General features: G+C 49.1%; 1 protein-coding gene and 1 non-coding gene across 2 annotated transcripts; both read right to left on the minus strand.

Annotated features, from left to right (window-relative positions):
• Nucleotides 1-1,438: 1,438 nt before the first annotated feature.
• Nucleotides 1,439-18,317, minus strand: SARS1 (seryl-tRNA synthetase 1). The gene is made up of 11 exons (XM_059673844.1): nt 18,103-18,317; nt 14,552-14,622; nt 9,950-10,030; nt 8,857-9,015; nt 7,782-7,925; nt 5,694-5,849; nt 4,183-4,404; nt 3,495-3,624; nt 3,081-3,238; nt 2,248-2,377; nt 1,439-1,928 (listed from the first exon to the last, which is right to left on the minus strand). Exons 1-11 carry the CDS (start codon nt 18,236-18,238, stop codon nt 1,771-1,773), a joined length of 1,545 nt encoding a protein of 514 aa, XP_059529827.1. The 5' UTR covers nt 18,239-18,317; the 3' UTR covers nt 1,439-1,770.
• LOC132221476 (U2 spliceosomal RNA) lies at nt 16,605-16,786 on the minus strand. Its single transcript, XR_009450012.1, has one exon. It is a non-coding gene; the product is annotated as a U2 spliceosomal RNA (small nuclear RNA).
• Nucleotides 18,318-19,144: the final 827 nt, after the last annotated feature.

Genomic DNA, 19,144 nt, shown 5'->3' on the forward strand with positions numbered 1-19,144 from the left:
CCAGGTGCCACCAGCTCCAGAAAACTAGTCAGGTGAGGTGGTCAGCCAGTGCAGGGGAGCCCAGAGCTGGGCCCAGGCACCATGACCTCAGGGCCCTAGCTTCTACCTCCCTGGTGGAAGGTCCCAGGCCCCAGGAGCCGAAGAGGGTAGGAGTGGGGAGTGGAGGGGGCAGCAGCGGTGACCTGTATGGCTAGATGGGGATGCTCAAGGCCAGCTGAAAGTTTCGAACTCCAAAGCCCAGTGGGCTTTTGGAACAGGGATGGGTGGTGGTGAGCGAACCCAGCCTCCTGCTCCCGTGTAAATGCCTTTCTCCAGACCAAACAGCCCAGGTTACAGGAATGTGAAGTTCTGGTCCTTCTGAGTAAGTGCGAGCAGCTTGCTCTTTTGTCCCCTGGCCCTGGCTGAGTGATCCCGGAGCTGAGGGCAAGGGGCTGCAGCAGAGGCGGGCTGGCTGAGCCTGCCTGTGGCAAGAGCCACTGTGATCACCTTTTTGGGTGTCCCAGTTTTGACAGGGTTTCCAGCAGCAAAACTAACAGGACCAGCCCCCAGGTCCCAGTAGGAAGCCAAGCACGTGAGCGCTTTCCTGGTGCCAAGCTCCAGCGGCAGGCCAAGGGAGATGGCTGCTGGGGACTAAGGATGCTGAGATGACTTAAAGCCTCCTAAGGGACAGGCCAGTCCAGAGTCCTCCTCTCGTCCTCCCCCGAAACACAGCAGGCCTGAGGACTCCTGGCTTCCACCTGGCTGTGTCTCATCTCCCTCACCCACCTTGTATTCCGTCTCCCATAGGAAGGCAGGGGTGTAATCATGTCCCCACCCTCCCTTCTGGGACTGTCACAAAGATAAAAGAGACCATCTATAGGAAGTATTTTAGAAGCACCAAGCTGACAAGAGGTGTTATTAAAGCAAAGTGTTTGGAGATTGCAGATGAAAGGCAGCAGGGAAATAGAACCTAAACATCACTCTCCCCAGAGCAAGGGTGCCCTGGCTACTGGGCCACAGTGGGAGCCGCAGAGAAGGGATTAAAACACCCCCAGCCCCCGAACCTGCTGGCTACCTCCATCCTTTGGGTAGCAGCAACAAGCTGGTCTCCCATTTTGGAATGGCTGCAAAGAGAAGCAGCTGTTGGTAAGGCACTGCCTTATGCTCTTGAATCTTGGGCCTCTTTTGGATTAAATATAGTCTCATCTCCCCTAAGACATCACTGCCTCCCTCCCTTTCCAAAGAACCCTTCCCACTGAACAGAAGTGCCAGGAGACTTTTTAGATCAGCTGGTCTCTAAGCGAGTCCTGCTGAACTGCTTGGACATGGGAGCAGATTTATCAAAGAGGATCCTGGCCCTTGTTCCACAGGTTTATATGGCCAAGGCCCAACGTTCTCCCTTCGCCCTGGAGCCTTTACTAATCTACCCCAGCTCTCGCCTACCTTCTCAAAGGCTCTCTGACTTGCTACATGGAACAGCTTTATTTAGGAGGAAAAGCACAAGTGAGTGTGGTTCCAGGGAGAGCTGTGAGCCAGGGTTTGAGGCCCAGGCGGAGGACTGCGGGCGGGTCCTCACCTCCGCTGGGGAGGCTCATGGCATGGCTTCCTCCGTCCTCAGTGGTTGCGTCCTAGGCCCACGCGAGCAGACAGGAACACTGCAGTGTGCATGGCAGAGGGCTCCCGTTTCAGCAATGCAGTCAGTCGGTGCAGGCGATGAGAGGGCATGTCTGGCGTCCCCGCCTGTGGGCAGGCTCTGGGAGCCCAGCTGACCGAACCGGGGGGAAGGAATGTTCAGGAATCGGCGAGCGCCATGCTCTGCAGCCGGCTCTCCAGGGTGACATCGCTCTCTGCCCCTTTGTTTTTGCTGCCCTCCTGCTGCTTCTTCTGCTTCTTCGATGGCTCCTGGTCAATGGGCGCAGGCTTCACAAAGGGAATCAGTTCTTGGAGACCTGGAAGGGAAGAGCCAACCGAATCACCCATCGTTTCTCAGGAGCCAGAGCCCACGGGCCTCTGCAGTGAGTCTGGTGCCTTTGAACAAAAGGGCACCCATTCATTCTTCCCTTCCCGTCGGAATGTCAGCGGCATCTCAGCAGAACATCAGGCCTGTCCTGACTACTTCCTCAGCTCGGCCCTGCCGTGCCCGCACCAGGAGACAGGCAGAGTTTGGGGGACTGTGTGTGAACAAGACCGGCTCCATTCAGAAAGGGGCCTCCATTCCGAAGTGTGAAGACGGAGAAGAGGAGGGGGACGGGCTGGGCTGGGTCTCACCTGGCGGCATGAACTCCTTCAACTTCTCGGGCACGACGATGCCCTTCTCCGTCTGGTAGTTCTCCAGGATGGCGCAGATGGTGCGGGTAGTGGCACACATGGTGGCGTTGAGCATGTGGACAAACTCCACCTGAGCAGAGGGAGCAGTTTGACCCAACCCTTAGCTGGTCTAACTGCTGACCGGGAGCCATCACCCCAGCAGCCGGACTCCCCCACTGCAACCAGCCAATTCGAAACCATGGCTTCCACCCATTCCTGAGTCTTCTCTAAGCCTGGATTCTGTCTGGAATTTACTGCCCATCAGGGGAAGTCCAGGAAGACTCCTCATGCCTCCATGAGTGGCAAACGAGGCCAATGGAGAACTCAGTATTTTGAGCAGAGTTGGGTCCTTTGAGGGAAAAAGAAAACCCTATGGCAGGGGCCTCCCCTCTTAGCCCCTTTCAAGTCCCTGACTTGGAAAAGTAGGGTTTGGAAATTGGGTTTGAAGAGATAAGCTTACAACCCAGACCTCCCTGGGTGAGAAGAGGGCAGGCATTGCCTGTGACTTGTTCTGGGTAGACCAGTGGGGGTTATCCTTTATTTGGAACGACAGAAAGCAAAGCCCCAAAGAGAAAAGTTAGCATGACTTTGTAGAATGGAGCCGGAGTCCGGTTTCCACCTAAAAGAACTCAGCCCTGATTCAGAGGAAGTCATTTTCAGGTTCCCTTTCTGATCTAGACTGAAACGCCCAGGTTTTCCCGTGCTGCTGGGGAATGTACTCCGAGGGCTGAGAAATAAGACCAATCCCCTCTGCTCCGAAGGCCCCGCTGCCCGCCTTCCCCAGGGCCCTCCACCTTGTCCATCATCTTCTTGGTTTGCCCGTATCGGATTCGGAGGCGGCGAGCCTGGTAGTCTGTGCAGTTAGAACAGGAGACCAGCTCCCGGAAGGCTCCCGAGCCCGGAAACCAGGCCTCCAGGTCAAGCTTCTTACTGGCAGCGTGATTCAAAGAACCTGTAAGGAAACACCCCTCGAATTCATGAAGGAGGGATGGTATTTCAGAAGGCTAACCTTTAGCAAACCTGAAGAATTCTGTAATTCACATCCCGTCCCCAGAAGTGAAATCACGCCCAGATATTCTTGTCAGCAAACGCTCCCAAGGGAGAAGAGTGTGATCTTTTAATTAATGTGGGCAGTTAATTGGATCCTGAGCTATTTCTCTGTGTGGGGCGGGTGACAGCTGTGGGCTGCAGGAAAGGGAGGCTGGTACCTGAGACAATATTCACGATGTGGTAGGGGATGCCCAGGGTCTGGTAGAACTCCTCCGCGGTGGAGATCATCTCTTCAAACATCTCCCACGACTTGTTGTCATGTGGTGACGCGTAGACAAACTGCTCGATCTGCAAAGAGGGGCCCAGGGAGACAGTGACAATGAGACAGGGCAAGTCCTCGAAAGAACCGAAGTGGGAGCTACTCTTGCAATGAAGACCTGTTCCTATCCTGCTGGGAGGCAGGCGAGGCTGGGCCCCAGCAAGAGAGATGGCGCTGCACCGGGCTGGGTGCAACAAGAACGCGTGCTTTACAGAGAGCTTGCCGCACACGTGCCAGGTGCTTCCTAAGTGCCTCTCGTACTAACTAGTTTAATCCTCTCAGTGGGCCAATGAGGTGGGTACTAGTATTACCCGCCTTTTACAGGGCGAAAACAGCACAGAGTGGTTAAGCGAGCTGCCTGAGGTGACACAGCTGGTAGGTGGTGGGGCTGGCATTTGGCCTCAGGCAGCCTGGTCCGGGGTCGGTGCTGGCAGCTACTCCACCACGTGCTGCTCAGGCTCTTCCCCGAAACACAGACAACGGCAACAGGAGGCAAGACTCTGGACACATAGCTCCTGCCTCTCCTCTCACTTCCCTGGACAGACAGGTAGAAGGGTCCTGCTCCTCACCCTGACTTCTCTACTTACCTTCTCAAACTGATGGACTCGGAAGATGCCGCGGGTGTCCCGGCCGTGGGAGCCCACCTCCTGGCGAAAGCAGGTGGACAGGCCAGCATACTTGATGGGCAAATCCTCTGGCCGTAGCCACTCATCCCGGTGGAGAGCAGCGATGGGCTGCTCGGAGGTGGCAATCAGGTATTTCTCATCATAGGAGTTGTCGTCAGACTTTTCACTGCCTTTGCCAATCACCTGAAGGAGGAGGGACCTTTACTGATTAAGAGCGAGGGAGAAGGACCTCAGCAAGAGCAGAGACCACAGGGGAGACACGAGCGATGGGACAGGAGGACGTTTCTTGAATCCCAGCCTGGGAGTGAGTAGGGGACACTAAAGACTAGGGAGGAAATGGGTCTGTCCCAAATGGGGTCCCCAATAGAGATCGAAGAAAAGCAAATTAAAAGGAGATAAAAAATTGTGATTCTTTTACTTATCTAATAAATAAATACATTTGTAAATGATATAAAATGGCCAATGATGGCAGATGTACAATAAAACCTAAGCTGGTAGCCATATAATATAATCCACTCCCAGGAACATACAATGCTGGGCAAAAGGAGACATGGTCTCTGCTTTCTTGGTGCTTATGGGTTAGTCCAGAGGGTATAATCCTCAGCCACGTTGGTGGCCAGTTGACAAGAATGACCTTCTGAAGCTGGACTTGAATCCTTTGGCTCTCCCTGAAATGGCCCAGGGTGGAGAGGAACCACACATGGGAAGCCACATCTATGCCAAGAAAAGCATGGGTTGCCCTATGGAAGCTTCCAGTCTGGGGTCAGGAGTGGGAGGACACGGGAAGGCCGGCCACTTCTATAGTGTCCTTTTGTCCAGCCACTCAATAAATACGCTTCTTTTCTATGCTCATTATGTTAAAGCATGCTTATTTATTTATTTATTTATTTATTTTATTTTTTAAGAATATATTTTATTGATTTTCTACAGAGAGGAAAGAAGAGGGACATAGAGAGTTAGAAACATCAATCAGCTGCCTCCTGCACACTCCCTATTGGGGATGTGCCCGCAACCAAGGCACACACCCCCGACCAGAATCGAACCTGGGACCCTTCAGTCTGCAGGCCGACGCTCCATCCACTGAGCCAAACCAGTCAGGGCTATTATTTATTTTTAATGCCCTGATCGGGAATCGAACCATGACCTCCTGGTTCATAGGTCGATACTCAACCACTGAGCCATGCCGGCCGGGCAAAGCATGCTCATGTAGACCCATCATACGGATGAGCTGGGGGAAAGATCAAACAGGCCCTAGGTCTGCACTGTCCCAGACAGTAGCCACTGGCCACGTATAGCTACTTAAGCGAAAATGTTACTTCGTCCGGTGCACTAGCCACATTTTAGGTGCTCAACAGCCACAGACCTAGACCACTTCCATCACGGCAGGAAGTCTACTGACAGCGCTGCTCTGTATCTGTGAATTAAACTTCCCAACTAACGAAGTTTTTCTGCCACTCTGCCCAGATACTCACCTTGTAAAGCTCTTCATCAAACTGGCTGAGCTGTGCCACCTCCTGCATGACCTCCTTCCTCATGAAAAACGGGGTGTAAATGGGAATGTAGCCCCGACTTCCCAAGGTGCGAAGGGCGTACTGGATGAGCGCCTGTTCCAGGAACACCAGGGGCCCCTAAGGAGAGACAGCACTGGGTGATTGGGTTCTGTCGCCATCAAGTTCAATTGCTAGAATTCCCTCTGAGGCAATGGGCCCAACAGAATGTGACTACCCAGGGGCACACAGGAGGCCCGAAAAGACAGGGTACCCCAACAACCAACTCAAGAGATTCTGACTTATCGCCAGTCCCGAGCAGATCCCCCAGGTAAACAAAGTGTAAAGAGAATTCTCTTTCAGATACCATGCAAGAGGAAAGGATTAGTGGCCCCGCACGCATGGGGATGTTTTCTTGTGCTCATTCTTACGACACTGGACTCATTTGCATAGAGTAGAGCATACCTATGTATGTGTGTATATGGAGAGTATAGTTGGCCCTTGAACTAGGAGGTTAGAGGCACTGACCCCTCCCCCACCATAGTCGAAAATCCACCTATAATTTTTGACTCCTCCCGCAAATGAACTACTAATAGCCTACTGTTGACCAGAAGCCTCACCAATAACATAGTCAACACGTGTTTTGTGTAAGTATCATATACTGTATCCTTACAGTAAACTAGAGAAAAGAAAATGTTATTTTAAAAAATCATAAGGAAATAAAATCAATTAAAAAGTCATAAGGAGCCGAAACCGGTTTGGCTCAGTGGATAGAGCGTCAGCCTGCGGACTGGGAGGTCCCGGGTTCGATTCCGGTCAAGGGCATGTACCTGGGTTGCGGGCACATCCCCAGTGGGGGATGTGCAAGAGGCAGCTGATCGATGTTTCTCTCTCATCGATGTTTCTAACTCTCTCTATCTCTCTCCCTTCCTCTCTGTGAAAAATCAATAAAATATATTTATAAAAAAAAAAAAAAGTCATAAGGAAAATACATTTACAGCATTGATTGGGGAAAAAACCCCACATATAATGGGACCAGCAGTTGAAGCTGTAATTCCAAAATTATTTTACCATTCTTTCTAGAAGCCTTCTTTCTCTGAGTGCACCTGCCCTCTGTCCCAGCTAGCCTGGGTTTGCCTCTGCCTAGCGGCCTCCCTGCGCTCTGGGCCTGCTCACACCACAGTTCCGTGCACCAAAAAGGGCCACATACCAAACCTGACAAGCCCAGGGGAGGCCGGCGTGGTGGGCCCTACAGGCTCCAGAGACTGAAAATCACCACATAGGATTAACTGAGCCTGTCTGCTGCCTTTTTGCATCTAAGCTAACATGCCTTTGAAATGTCAGCATCATCTCCTTTACCAGACCCCTCAGAGCTCACCCACCAGAGCACAGACCACAGAACCCTCACTGTCACCTTGTCTCCCAGTATCATCTCTCTGTACTGGAAATGTTCACCATTAACTATCCTGTACTCACCGACGTAAAAGAAGTACGTGTCTCTCCGGTTTACTTTTTATCCAATCCCAGCGATTTCACTGCTTTGCTTTCTCCCACCTCCCAGATCTACCACCAGTGGATTTCATGCACCCACCCCCTTCCCCACTTACGTCTCTTCCTTTGATTCTAATGTATTAAATAAGCTGCAAAACTGCCATTCCCCAGAGCATTTTCTCAATCCGTTGAGATTTTGCTTCCTGGCAATTGTCATCAGTTTGTTTCAAATCAACTCATAAAAATAATTCTCTACAGTTTTGGACGTTTCTTATGTCGACAGTACTTATCACAGTGGCTTTTGACTGTGACTTGTCTGACTGTCAGATTACACTGAGCTCGACAAAGGAGAGACTGTTCTGATTCCGTCGGCAAACATATGCTCCCTGCGGGGCATCGCGCAGTGGCTTTTGTTCCGGGGACTCCGGCCTAGAAGACACTGCATCTAATTGCCAATAAGTCTGTGGTAGAAAGGCGAGCACAAGTGTGGATTTGGGGGCCTCCTCGAGGAGGTTATGTTTTCTGCACCGTGTTTTTTAAATTCCTTCTTTATAACCCCACCCCCACTGGCTCCTGACTCACCTTCAGGAAGTACCCTCGACTCCCAGCCACCACGACCCCTTTTTCGCCTTCAAAGCCATCGACCATCACCACCAGGTCCACGTGCGAGTACTTCTTCTTGACCGTGCAGTCACCCCAGATCCTCTCGACTTTGTTGTCCACATCCTGAGGAAACAAGAGCGGGAGAGGAAGATGCATGGCCTCTGAATTCTACAACCTCCAACTTTCCAAACCCTGTTCTCATAACAACCCGGAGCTTTGGGAAGCCACGGCTTAACTCAAACACCAGGTTCTGGTCATCGTGTCCAGAGACTGGAGAAGGGAATATGCTAGAGAATTTGTGCTCAGTAGAGAAATAATCATTTTCAGATTCCTAGAAGGGATTCCAGCCATGAAACTCAAAGCATGATTGTCCAAAAGATCTCTCTCTCTCTCTCTCTCTCTCTTTTACCCTTTTAAATGCTTTGTATAAGGACACCTCAATCCTAGACAATCAACATTGCCTGGGGTGCAGAGGAGAATGTAGATTTCTTTTTCCAGACTCTCATTGGTCCCAGGGCCACGGGAGGGCGGGCTCAGGGCCCCAGACCTCCCGAGTCTGCCACCCCAGCCAGCAGAGAGTTTCAACATTCCGTTCACCAGGGAATGAATGAAAGAGGCACAGATGGGCCCCGCTCTGGCTGGGGTGTCAGGGAACAAAGGCTGGGCTCAGAGCAGCTTTGTGCTGGGGAAGCTCCCTCTCAGCAGGAAACTTTTATCATGCAGATTCCCCTTCAACCTGCAGCTTCTCAGCGGGGTGTGGGTGAGGGGTGAGGTTGATTTAGCAGATCCCTCCCACGAGACTGGCTGCTACCAGGGGCAACAGTGGAGGACAGCAGCCAGATGCAGAAGAGATTTCTGGGCCAGGAGTCTCCTACCTGCGGTCTCTGCCACTTCCCAATCAGGCAAGGATCTGACGCTTTCAATTCTCAATTGGTGGGCAGGGTGAATACACAAAGGACCTGCTTCTGCTACAAGGCCCGTCATACAGAATGTCAGCGTGTCCTTATCCTCCTTCCAACAGAGGAGCGAGGTTAGCTGTGGCACCTACACCTACCTCGTCGTTACTGATGGGCACCGAGGGATGCAGAAGGTTCCCGATCTCTCGGAGGTTCTCAAACCGCTCTTCCTCCAGCTTTATCCGCTGGGCGTCACACTTCAGGATGGCTTCATCGATGAGGAGTCGGAGTTTTTTGATCTGTGACACTTTCAGGTTCTGTGGACGAACAAGCCAGGCCCGCACCCAGGCCACAGCGCATCAAGGACCGAGTAGGAATGCGAGTCTGTCGCCCTAACCCAGCTGTGCTCTGACGACAATCTTTGTGATAGCCTTTTCAAAACTGACAATGAAGGCTTTCAAAGCGACCTTGCCCTGACAAACCCACTGGCATTTCCTTTTGGGGTGCCTGAGGCAGAGATGGCTCAATTCTGGCCACTCTTCTGGTGCCTACATCTCTCAGGAATTTTAACATGTAGCTCTCTCCAGGGCTCTTTCTTCCTGAGTCAACCGATTCAGCGTTCTATTACGCACGGCACTTCACTGTTCTCCGGGAAGATGACACCTTTATCCGGAGCAAGAGACTTTGTCTTAAGCTAATTTTGTATCCCTCTTGCAGAAATTTCAAACTGTACTGATTTCGTGGGGGAGCCCTGAGCAGGTAGGGCTGGACAGGAAGAGCGCCCCCAACCTAGCTCTTCAAGCACAGCAACAGCTTTCTAAAATATTTATTTATTTATTTAGCACCGCTTTTTTGTGTTGATGCTCTTGCTATGCTTTTGTGTTAATGGGTTTTCAGAAAGGGTTTAGCCACTAAAAACTTGAAAATTACTGCTTCAGGCCCTTTATAGAGTGACTGTTTACTCAATTACAATAAATTACAATAAAATTACAATAAAAATAGAACACTATAAGCTAACCATAGTTCCTTTTTTCTCTTCTTCCTCCCTTGACCCTTCCATTCCATCTATCTCCTGCTTTGCTGTCCCATAAACAAAGTACAAAGTATATAACAAGAGTAACAGGGACCCGTCCCAGCTGCAGAAATTCAAGGACAATGCCGGATGCAGCAGAGTTTTAGCATTTACTTGTCTAGGAAGAAAGTTACGATAAAAGAAGAGAAACCCCAACCTAGAAAAGGACAATAACTTACAGCTAAAGTGTCTGAAGTGAGGTCATCGAGATTTAACAAGTTCTCCGGAATGGACTCATCATTTCCCACTGGCTCTTTTTTCTGCAGGAAAAATAAACAAACAAATGAACAACACTATTAAATAAAAAAGTTCTGACATCCTAAGTGCACATCAAAGTAACATCACATAAACGAATCACAGAACTTCCCACACAGCTGTCTAAGCAAATTGAAAGTAAGAAAGATTAGCGAATTGGAAGTGAGAAGTTAAAAGTTTCAAGTCTCTGTTCTGCCGCTTTTTAGCTTTTTGATCCTGGACAGACTGATTAACCCATCAGGGTCAGAGGGCTGACATCATGGGGAACATGAGAAGAAGGTCTGCCCTGGATGTAGAAGAGTGTGGGCACCAAGACTGGGTGAGCACAGTGGTGTGGCTCAGTGATTGAGCATCAGCCTGTGAACCAGGAGGTCACGGTTCGATTCCCGGTCAGGGCACATGCCTGGATTTCAGGCTGGATCCCCAGTGTGGGGCGTCCAGGAGGCCGATGGATGATTCTCTCATCATTGATGTTTCTATTTCTCTCTCCCTCTCCCTTCCTCTCTCTGAAATCAATTATATATATATATATTTGTATAAAAAGAGAGAATGGGTGAGAATGCTCATGCGCTGGGTGCTCAGTAGTGCTGGGCAGAGGTCTGGGTGTGAATCTACGAATCCCTGTCTACCTGCTAAGAACAGTCCCAGTGCTGAGGCTAGGTAGAGCTCGACTACACTGAACAATGGATGGGATGATGGGATGTTAGAGAGGCAAGGAAAACTTTTTGAGGGAAAAGTCACAAAATCTGGACCTAAGTTTAGAGCAGTCAATGCAAGCTGGCAAATAGCAGGGATGTACCCAGCACTCGTTTTTTCCCCCCCTCTAACTTCTTGCCTCACCCTTCTTTATAATATTCTGCCAAATCATTTCTAATCCTTGTCCACAGCCAGGGGGAAGATAATTTTAATTAATAAATTAAATTATCAAAGGCCATTATAACAAGACCTATAGAACCTCAGCAAAACTTGTATAAAAACAAGATGAGCCCTAGCCGGTTTGGCTCAGTGGATACAGTGTTGGCCTGAGGAACAAAGGGTCTCAGGTTTGATTCCAGTCAAGGGCACGTACCTTGATTGCAGGCTCCTCCCCACCCTGGGCCATGGTTGGGGCGCAGTTGGGGCACGTGCAGGAGGCAACCAATTGACGTGTCTTTCTCACATCGATGTTTCTCTCTGTCTTTCCCTCTCTTCCACTCTCTCTAAAAGATCAATGGAAAAATATCCTCGGACGAGGATTAACAACAACGACAAAAAAACTCCAAGGTGAGATTTAGGGTCTGTTTTGCAAGTATAAATAAAAGCATACTCAGGGCCACGGGCAAAGCATACTCAATGTCCTAAAGGTCTTAAAAATTCTACATATACAATAGGCAATTATATTTATACAACCTCATATCCACTGTGCAAAACTGAATCATGAGAAAGGATAACATCTTCTAAGGACAAAAGCATAGAAATCCTTTAGACTCATTACACATTCCCACCCACCGAAGCGAGAAGTCAGGATTCCAACCATAACCCAACTCACGTCCTTCCGTGATCCAAGCAAAATCATCTCAAAAAGTTGGGAAAGTCTGAACATATCAGAGTCTTGACAAGAACAAGCATAGACTACTGAGGCAGAAAAAAGGTGGCCCAAAACACAATATTTCCCAAGGGAGCTGAGGCTCCCTCGCTATCTGCCAATCCCTCCTGTCGGAAAGTTCTGAGTTCAAGTTCTGACTCTGCAGCTAGCGTAATTTAGGAAAGCCCCTTAATTTCCTCAGGTTATTTCCTTGCCCTTTCTTTATTTTATCTTTTCCTTGCCCTTTAAATAAAGGTGATAATTGTACCACCCACACTGAGGTTTAGAACAAAGATCAAAAGCAAAATGTGATATATACAAAAAGGTTTGCAATACTTTCAAGTGCTATCCAAGTGAAAGCTAGCACTATTCCCATGGATAGCAAAGGAGAATACTCCTTACAGGGTTAGCATAAAGGGATCCAATAATCTATAATAACAAAAGCATAATATGCTAATTAGACCAGATGTCCTTCAGGACAACCTTCAGGCCGAAGCCAGGGCTGTGAGGGAAGCCTGGGTCCCGGGTGCTGGAGGAAAGCTGGTGCCGGCAGCCGGAGGAAGAAAGGCCTATTCTTGCACGAATTTCATGCATCAGGCCTCTAGGGTTATTATAAATGAAAAAACTTAGTCCTATCTTCTTCTTTTTTAAATTTCAGAGAGGAGAGAGGGAGAGATAGAAACTTCAATGATGAGAGAGAATCATCAATTGGCTGCCCCCTATTGGGGGATCGAGCCTGCAAACTGGGAATGTGCCCTGACTAGGAATAGAACCGTGACCTCCCGGTTCACAGGTCGATGCTCAACCACTGAGCCACGCCAGCCAGGCTAGCAAAATCTTTTTTTTTTTTTTTAATATATTTTATTGATTTTTTACAGAGAGGAAGGGAGAGAGAGAGACAGTCAGAAACATCAATGAGAGAGAAACATCGATCAGCTGACTCCTGCACAGCCCCCACTGGCGATGTGCCCGCAACAAAGGTATATGCCCTTGACCGGAATCGAACCTGGGACCTTTCAGTCCCCAGGCCGATGCTCTATCCACTGAGCCAAACTGGTTAGGGCTAGTGAAATCTTTTTATTATGTTCTTTACTGGGTCAGGTTCCTAATTTTTAATCTTTTGGTTTAGTTTAGAGGTTTACAGGTTAAAAATTAGACAGGCTAGCCGAAACCGGTTTGGCTCAGTGGATAGAGCGTCGGCCTGCGGACTGAAAGGTCCTAGGTTCGATTCCAGTCAAGGGCATGTACCTGGGTTGCGGGCACATCCCCAGTAGATGTGCAGGAGGCGGCTGATCGATGTTTCTCTCTCATCGATGTTTCTAACTCTCTATCTCTCTCCCTTCCTCTCAGTAAAAAATCAATAAAACTTATTTAAAAAAAAAATTAGACAGGCTATAGGGTGCATTTCATATGTTTTTTAAAAAGTGATTAAGGGGATATTTTTAAAAAAAGATTAAAAACATGTACTGTTTTGAATACCAAAGGAAGGGCAGAACCGAAACTGAACATTCTTCAAGCATGGAAGGATTTTTTGGATGAAGGCCACCCATTGTTACTCGTAATCGATAATAACTACATGTTCTTGGTATCGTGCCAGGTTCTCTACATTTAACAAATTTCGTTTTCACAATTCTGTTCTAGAGGTGAATGTTCATATTGTCATTTCAGATGAGAAAAACTGAGGCTGAGAAGTTAACTTGCCTCAAGTCATGTGGCCAACAAACAGTCCAGGACTTGGAGGCCCTATCCATGCTCTTTTCAGAAAAGAGCTTGACTGCACTGAACAAAGAACCTGAACTCTGCCGTAGGAAAGTCTTCCTGGCACTGGAGGCTGAACTCAAGAAATAACTGGAAAAGATTACCGGTGGGATCTATGTTCTTATTATAAGAACAGCATAAACAACAGATGACTAGTGTGGCAGGACTCTGGCCTCGCTATAGACTGAAGGTTGAGAGTCAACAGATTGCTATGTTGAAACCTAGCCCACAATGTGATGGGATTTGGAGGTGGTGTCTTTCAGAGGTGATTAGGTGACCAGGGCAACCTCATCAGAAACCCCACAGAGCTCCCTGGCTCCCTCCGCCATGTGAGGACACAGCAAGGAGACTGCCTATGAGCTAGGAAGTGGAGTGGGCCCTCACCAGAGACCAGATCTACCTGGGCCTTGATCACGGACTTCCCAGCCTCCGGACTGTGAGAAGTAAATTCTGCTGTTTATAGCCACCCAGATTATGGCAGCCAAACAGACTAAGACATATCTGAATATAGAAGATGAACTCACCCCCTTACTTCCCTACCTGCCTTCCTTTCTTTCTTTTTTTAAAATATATATATTTCTTTATTGATTTCAGAGAGAAAGGAAGAGATAGAAACATCAATGATGAGGGAGGATCACCGATCGGCTGCCTCCTGTACGCCCCCACTGGGGATCGAGCCCACAACTCAGGCATGTGCCTTAGCAGAATCGAACCTGGGACCCTTCAGTCCGCAGGCCAATGCTCTATCCACTGAGCCAAACTGGCTAGGGCCTTCCTTCCTTTCTTTAAAACACATACTCTTTTGAATATCAAAGAAAGGACAGAACTGAAACTTAACATTCTTCAAGCATTGAAAGATTTCCCCCAGCCCTGGCTGGTGTGGCTGTTGGTTGGGCATCCTGTGAAACAAAAGGTCGATGGTTTGATTCCTGGTTAGGGCACGTGCCCAGGTTTTGGGCTCGATACCCCAGTAGGGGGCATGCAGGAGGCAGCCGATGGATGTTTCTCCTTCATTGATATTTCTCCCTCTCCCTCCCTTTTTTCTAAAATCATATTTCTAAAAGCATATTTTTAAATAAAATAATTCCCCCATATGGGCAAGAAATTCGGTATCCCATGGACTCAGACACTAAACTAGAAATTATTAACTGAGAATAAGATTCAATACCTCGGCTAAAGCTCTCATGGCTGTTAGTTCTCTTACCTTCATTTTCTCTCCAATTGTCTTGCTGCATAGGTTCTTCAGCTTGTTCAAGTTGTCGGCCTGAAATCTGCCTGAAGAATAAAGAACCCAAGAATATTCCAAAGACATGCAGATAAATAAGATTCCTCCCTCCCCTAATCATGGCTCCTTAGGGCAGATCTCAGCCCAAGGCCAGAGAGCAGGCAGAGCTACAGTCTCTGCCTCAAGAAGCTGTGAAACCTTGTAGCTTTAGAGCCCCAAATTTTAGTAGGCACAATAGGGTTCCCCAGCATTCGATGACAAGGAAAAGGCCACTCTGAGACCAAAATGAAAATGTATCAGAACCTGGGTGACACTGTTGTAGAGTAATACATCTGAGGAATCAGGAATTAATCGAGTGACTATAAACTGCTCGATTCCCTTCAAGTTCATTTAAGAAACTATGTAGTGTGCAGGGGAATCTAGAAAGAGGGCAGTCAGATTTCTATTACCGTGAACTTGGTTGCTACATCTCTATGCTAGAAATGGTTAATGTTATTCCCTTTGCTTTGACGTCATGCTCGTCCTGCAGCCTTCAGATTAATTTTACTTTTTACATCTTGATTTCTTTTGGGGAAAGCAGGGTACTAGTCAGCCTACTTAGGTATTCTGGCCCAAATTAACATACTGGTATTGTGGTTCATTAGCCCGACTTTTGCTTCTAAGCTTTTGGAGCAATGTGGTAAAAGTCAAGTTTTAACAGGTAAAATGATGTCTAGAAATGCAATAGCATCTAGACATAGCTACTGTTGAAGGGTTTGCCAAACTTTACACTAAAACTGAACTTTAGTCCAGCCCGCGTGGCTCAGTGGTTGTGCATCGACCTATGAACTAGGAGATAATGGTTTGATTCCTGGTCAGGGCACACTCCCTGGTTGCAGGCTCAATCCCCAGTGTGTTAATAATGTAAATTTTGGGTCATGGGTTAAATAAAATATATTCCTAAAATTAATTTCATCTGTTTTCCTTTACATTTTTTTAAGTGGCTACAAGAAGATCCATAATTATACCTGTGGCTCACGTTGTATTTCTATCAGACAGATTTAAGGGATGTAAGTCACTGCAAGACTTAAGCCTGGAAGCAAAAATGACTAGATTTTCATTTCACATGTCCTTGGGTGTGGCCAGGACTGGGTGAGACTGGGGTGAAACTGAAAGTAGAGTTATTCCAATGACAAAGGCCTGGCTGAAGGAGTCTGCAGTAAAGGTTAAGAGGAAATAACTTCAATTTATAGTAAAGAGAAATCTCATTCGGAATAGCACTTTTGGGGGGAGGATAGAATTCTGGGGTTAGCAGATTGCAAGATAGGTGGAAATCCAGTGGCTTCAGAAGTTGTCCATAGAAATGCTTATCATATGCCCAAATGTGTCCTCAGCCTATTACTCTGAATTGAAAAAAAGAAATCACGGTTTGAATCCTTGGAGTTGTAAGAGCCGTGGTAAAATCTGTGGTGCTAGGGCTCCACGTTTTATCCAGTTCCTTTGAGAGCCCCCGAGGCACCTTGGAGGTGTACAGGCAGACAAATAGGTGCCGCTGTCATGGAGGCCCTTCTGAGGCTCGCTGTGTCCTCAGTCAGGGAACACGATGAGTTCTTAGTGTGGCTCAGGGTTACAAGTCCTCGTTGCAGCCAATGACAGGAGAGCCCCAACTTCTGATCTGAGGTTTGGATATAAAAGAACTTTGATGCAAGATCTGTCAATGTCCTACTCCGGCGGCCAACAACTTGGGAAAAACTCATTAACTCCCTCTGGCTGCAAAGAGAACACTGGAAAGGGGTGCTAAGTAGAAAAGAATCAAAGCACAGATGTGTGGAAAATAAACGAAATAAACTGCTTTTCATACAGAAGGGCAAAGGCCCTGAACACAGAAGATATTCATGAATTTAAAAAATCTTTGTCACCCTAGTCAGTTTGGCTCAGTGGATAGAGCCATCAGCCTGCGGCCTGAAGGGTCCCGGGTTTGATTCTGGTCAAGGGCATATACCCGGGTTGCAGGCTCGATCCCCAGTGGGGGGCGTGCAAGAGGCAGCCGATCGATGATTCACTCTCATCATTGATGTTTCTATCTCTCTCTCCCTCTCTGAAATCAATAAAAATATTTTAAAAACAACAAGCAGTGCAGTGCTAAGTACTGGGAATCTATGTATACATGTGTACATGTATAACCTGTATGCATATGTACTACACTTGATCTTAGCCAAAAGGCCGAGAAGCGATTGCATATGTACTAGTATACCCTAGGTATTGGGACATACAGATGCATAAACCACAGCCCTGTCCCTAAAGAACTCACCCCCCTCACCATCACCATATATCCATTCATTACAAAAGGGATGAAACTCCCTGTAGATGTGTAAGTTATACACAAGAGAAGAGCTCACATACTCAAAGGAATTTACTGCGGAACAATGGGTAACCGGATAACAAAAATCCGATACTTCTGATTCAGTAAAACAGTGTTCAGTCAAGTTTTTTCCTTCCAATTAATTTAATTCCATTACAATTCAGATTCAGGTGGTAGGCTCCCACAGTCACAAACTACCACCTTAGAGTGACTGAGACGTGGAATTAACAGGCAACCCGAGTTAAACAAATGCTCTCTTGGTACCCAATACCCTTATGAACTCAGGAAAACCAGTGTTCCTACTAGAAAGCCACCGCACTCTCGGACAGGGACTGCCTTTGCAGTGTGCTGTCATAAACTTGGCTCTCAGCTGGTTGCAGACTTATTGCATCAGACAAAAATCACATGTGCTTGACAGCATCCGGCCAATCGGGGACTACTCCAGTTAACCCAGGCAAAGGATTCTATGATTTTATTTTCGGTTCCAGGTTTTGGCCAAACTCTACCAAAATCTTTCCCGGAAAACTTCCACAAATCACAATGACACCGCCTCAATAATTACACGCGTTGTCTTGCCTCGTCGCAGCCCTCTCCCCATGCCTGACCTACCGCGGAACAGACTTTTCGCCATTTTTAAAGGTATGATCACAAGCCAGGGGGACGGCTCTCCCCACAGCTCCGGGATCACTGCTTTTTAGGCAGAAGCGGGCTCCAAAGACCCCAAATGCTTCCAATGTGGGCGGAGCGAAGCTATCACGCTGCAGATGTGACTCGGGCTGGAGCCTTTCATCCTATCAAACTAGGAGATCACGCTGGCCTTGCGGACCAAGAGAGAAAGGCCGGAGGTGACCAAAGATAAGTGTTGGGAAAGGGGAAACCTCCCGCCCTGGCTTTCTCGGGGCGACCCGTGCAGGGGGAAGCCTTGACAGCTCTTGATGCGCATGCGCCATGCTCCTTCCCAGACCACCGATCCGCACGGAGCACGCCCGGGAGGGAGCACGCACCAACCGGCTGACGGAAAAGTGGGACGGTCCCGGCTACCCAAGCGTTCTGGGGGATAAGGAACGCCTCGGAGCCACCGCATCCTGGGAGGGGGGGGTCTCCCGAGGGGCGGGAGCTGCGGCTCCAGGAGCGGGAACGAGATCCGAGAGCTGAAGTTGGGCTTAGATGGGAGACGTCCGGTACTCACATCTTCGCCACTCGCCGTCCGCCTTCACCAGCCGATCCACGAGTCCCGGGTCCTTGAAGCGGTTCTTTTGCGTCTCTCGGATGCGGTCCGGGTCCCCTCCTTTATCCGTCCGAAACAAGTCCAGATCCAACACCATCTTTCCTCCTCCCTGGTCAACAATGAGGAGAAATGAAGCTCGCAGCCGGGAAGTCAACCAGTGACCGACGCACTGCGCCTGCGCGCGGGCGTTCCTCCCTCCCCCCCGCCCCCCCCGACGCCGGAAGCGGCTGTGTGGGAGGCGGGGCCTCGGGGAGGAAGGCGGGCCGCGGAGGAGACGCATGGGCGTGGGCTTCTCGGGCTCTGTCCCCCTCTAGTGCTTTCTCCCCAGCTCTGCCCCGCCCTGCAGGGGCTCTCCCTGCCCCGGGAAGGTGAGTGCCTCAGTTTCCTCCTCGTGTGAAGGGCCTACCTCAGGCTGGACAGGCGCCTGCCGGCGGGAGAGCTTGGAAGCGGGCGCCTCCAGTGGAGGCCCGTTTCCGGCCCCAGGCTGCGGTCCTCACCGGACCCTCTCGCCTTCCTCTGCTCTCTTCTCCAGTTTTTAGTCCCTGGGTTACCTCAGCTCAAGATTCCTGCTCTCCTGCCTTAGAGCCCTTGGCACTAGGATACACTTCTTTCTCTCCTTTAATTAATTGTGTTAATCCTCACCCGAGGATGTTCTGTTTTATTGATTTTTAGAGAGAGTGGGAGGGAGGGAGGGGGGGAGAGAGAAACATCGATGTGAGAGAGACACGTTGACTGGTTGCCTCCCGCGCACACAACCCCCCCCCCCCCACACACACACACACACTGGGGCTGGGAACCTGCACCCCAGGTTCGTGCCCTCCACAGGGAGTCCAACCTGAGACCCTTTGGTGCAAGAGCCGACACTCTACCCAGGGCGCCCCACCGGCCAGGGCTGGGGTGCATTTCTTAATCTAATTACTGGGTAAACCAGATTGTCCCTTTTCCAGCCCTTAAGAGCATCGGGTCGGAAAAAAGAAAACACATGTAAAAGAAGGAACACACA

This window comes from Myotis daubentonii, chromosome 18 (assembly GCF_963259705.1).
Source record: "Myotis daubentonii chromosome 18, mMyoDau2.1, whole genome shotgun sequence".
NCBI lineage: Eukaryota > Metazoa > Chordata > Mammalia > Chiroptera > Vespertilionidae > Myotis > Myotis daubentonii.

Excerpts from the sequence above, each read along its gene's own strand:
- SARS1 (XM_059673844.1), bottom strand. The coding sequence starts at position 18,238 with ATGGTGTTGGATCTGGACTTGTTTCGGACGGATAAAGGAGGGGACCCG. Across the intron at positions 10,031-14,551 it reads CAATTGGAGAGAAAATGAAG|AAAAAAGAGCCAGTGGGAAA; the intron begins GTAAGAGAACTA and ends TTTTTCCTGCAG. Across the intron at positions 5,850-7,781 it reads GTCGAGGGTACTTCCTGAAG|GGGCCCCTGGTGTTCCTGGA; the intron begins GTGAGTCAGGAG and ends GTCTCTCCTTAG.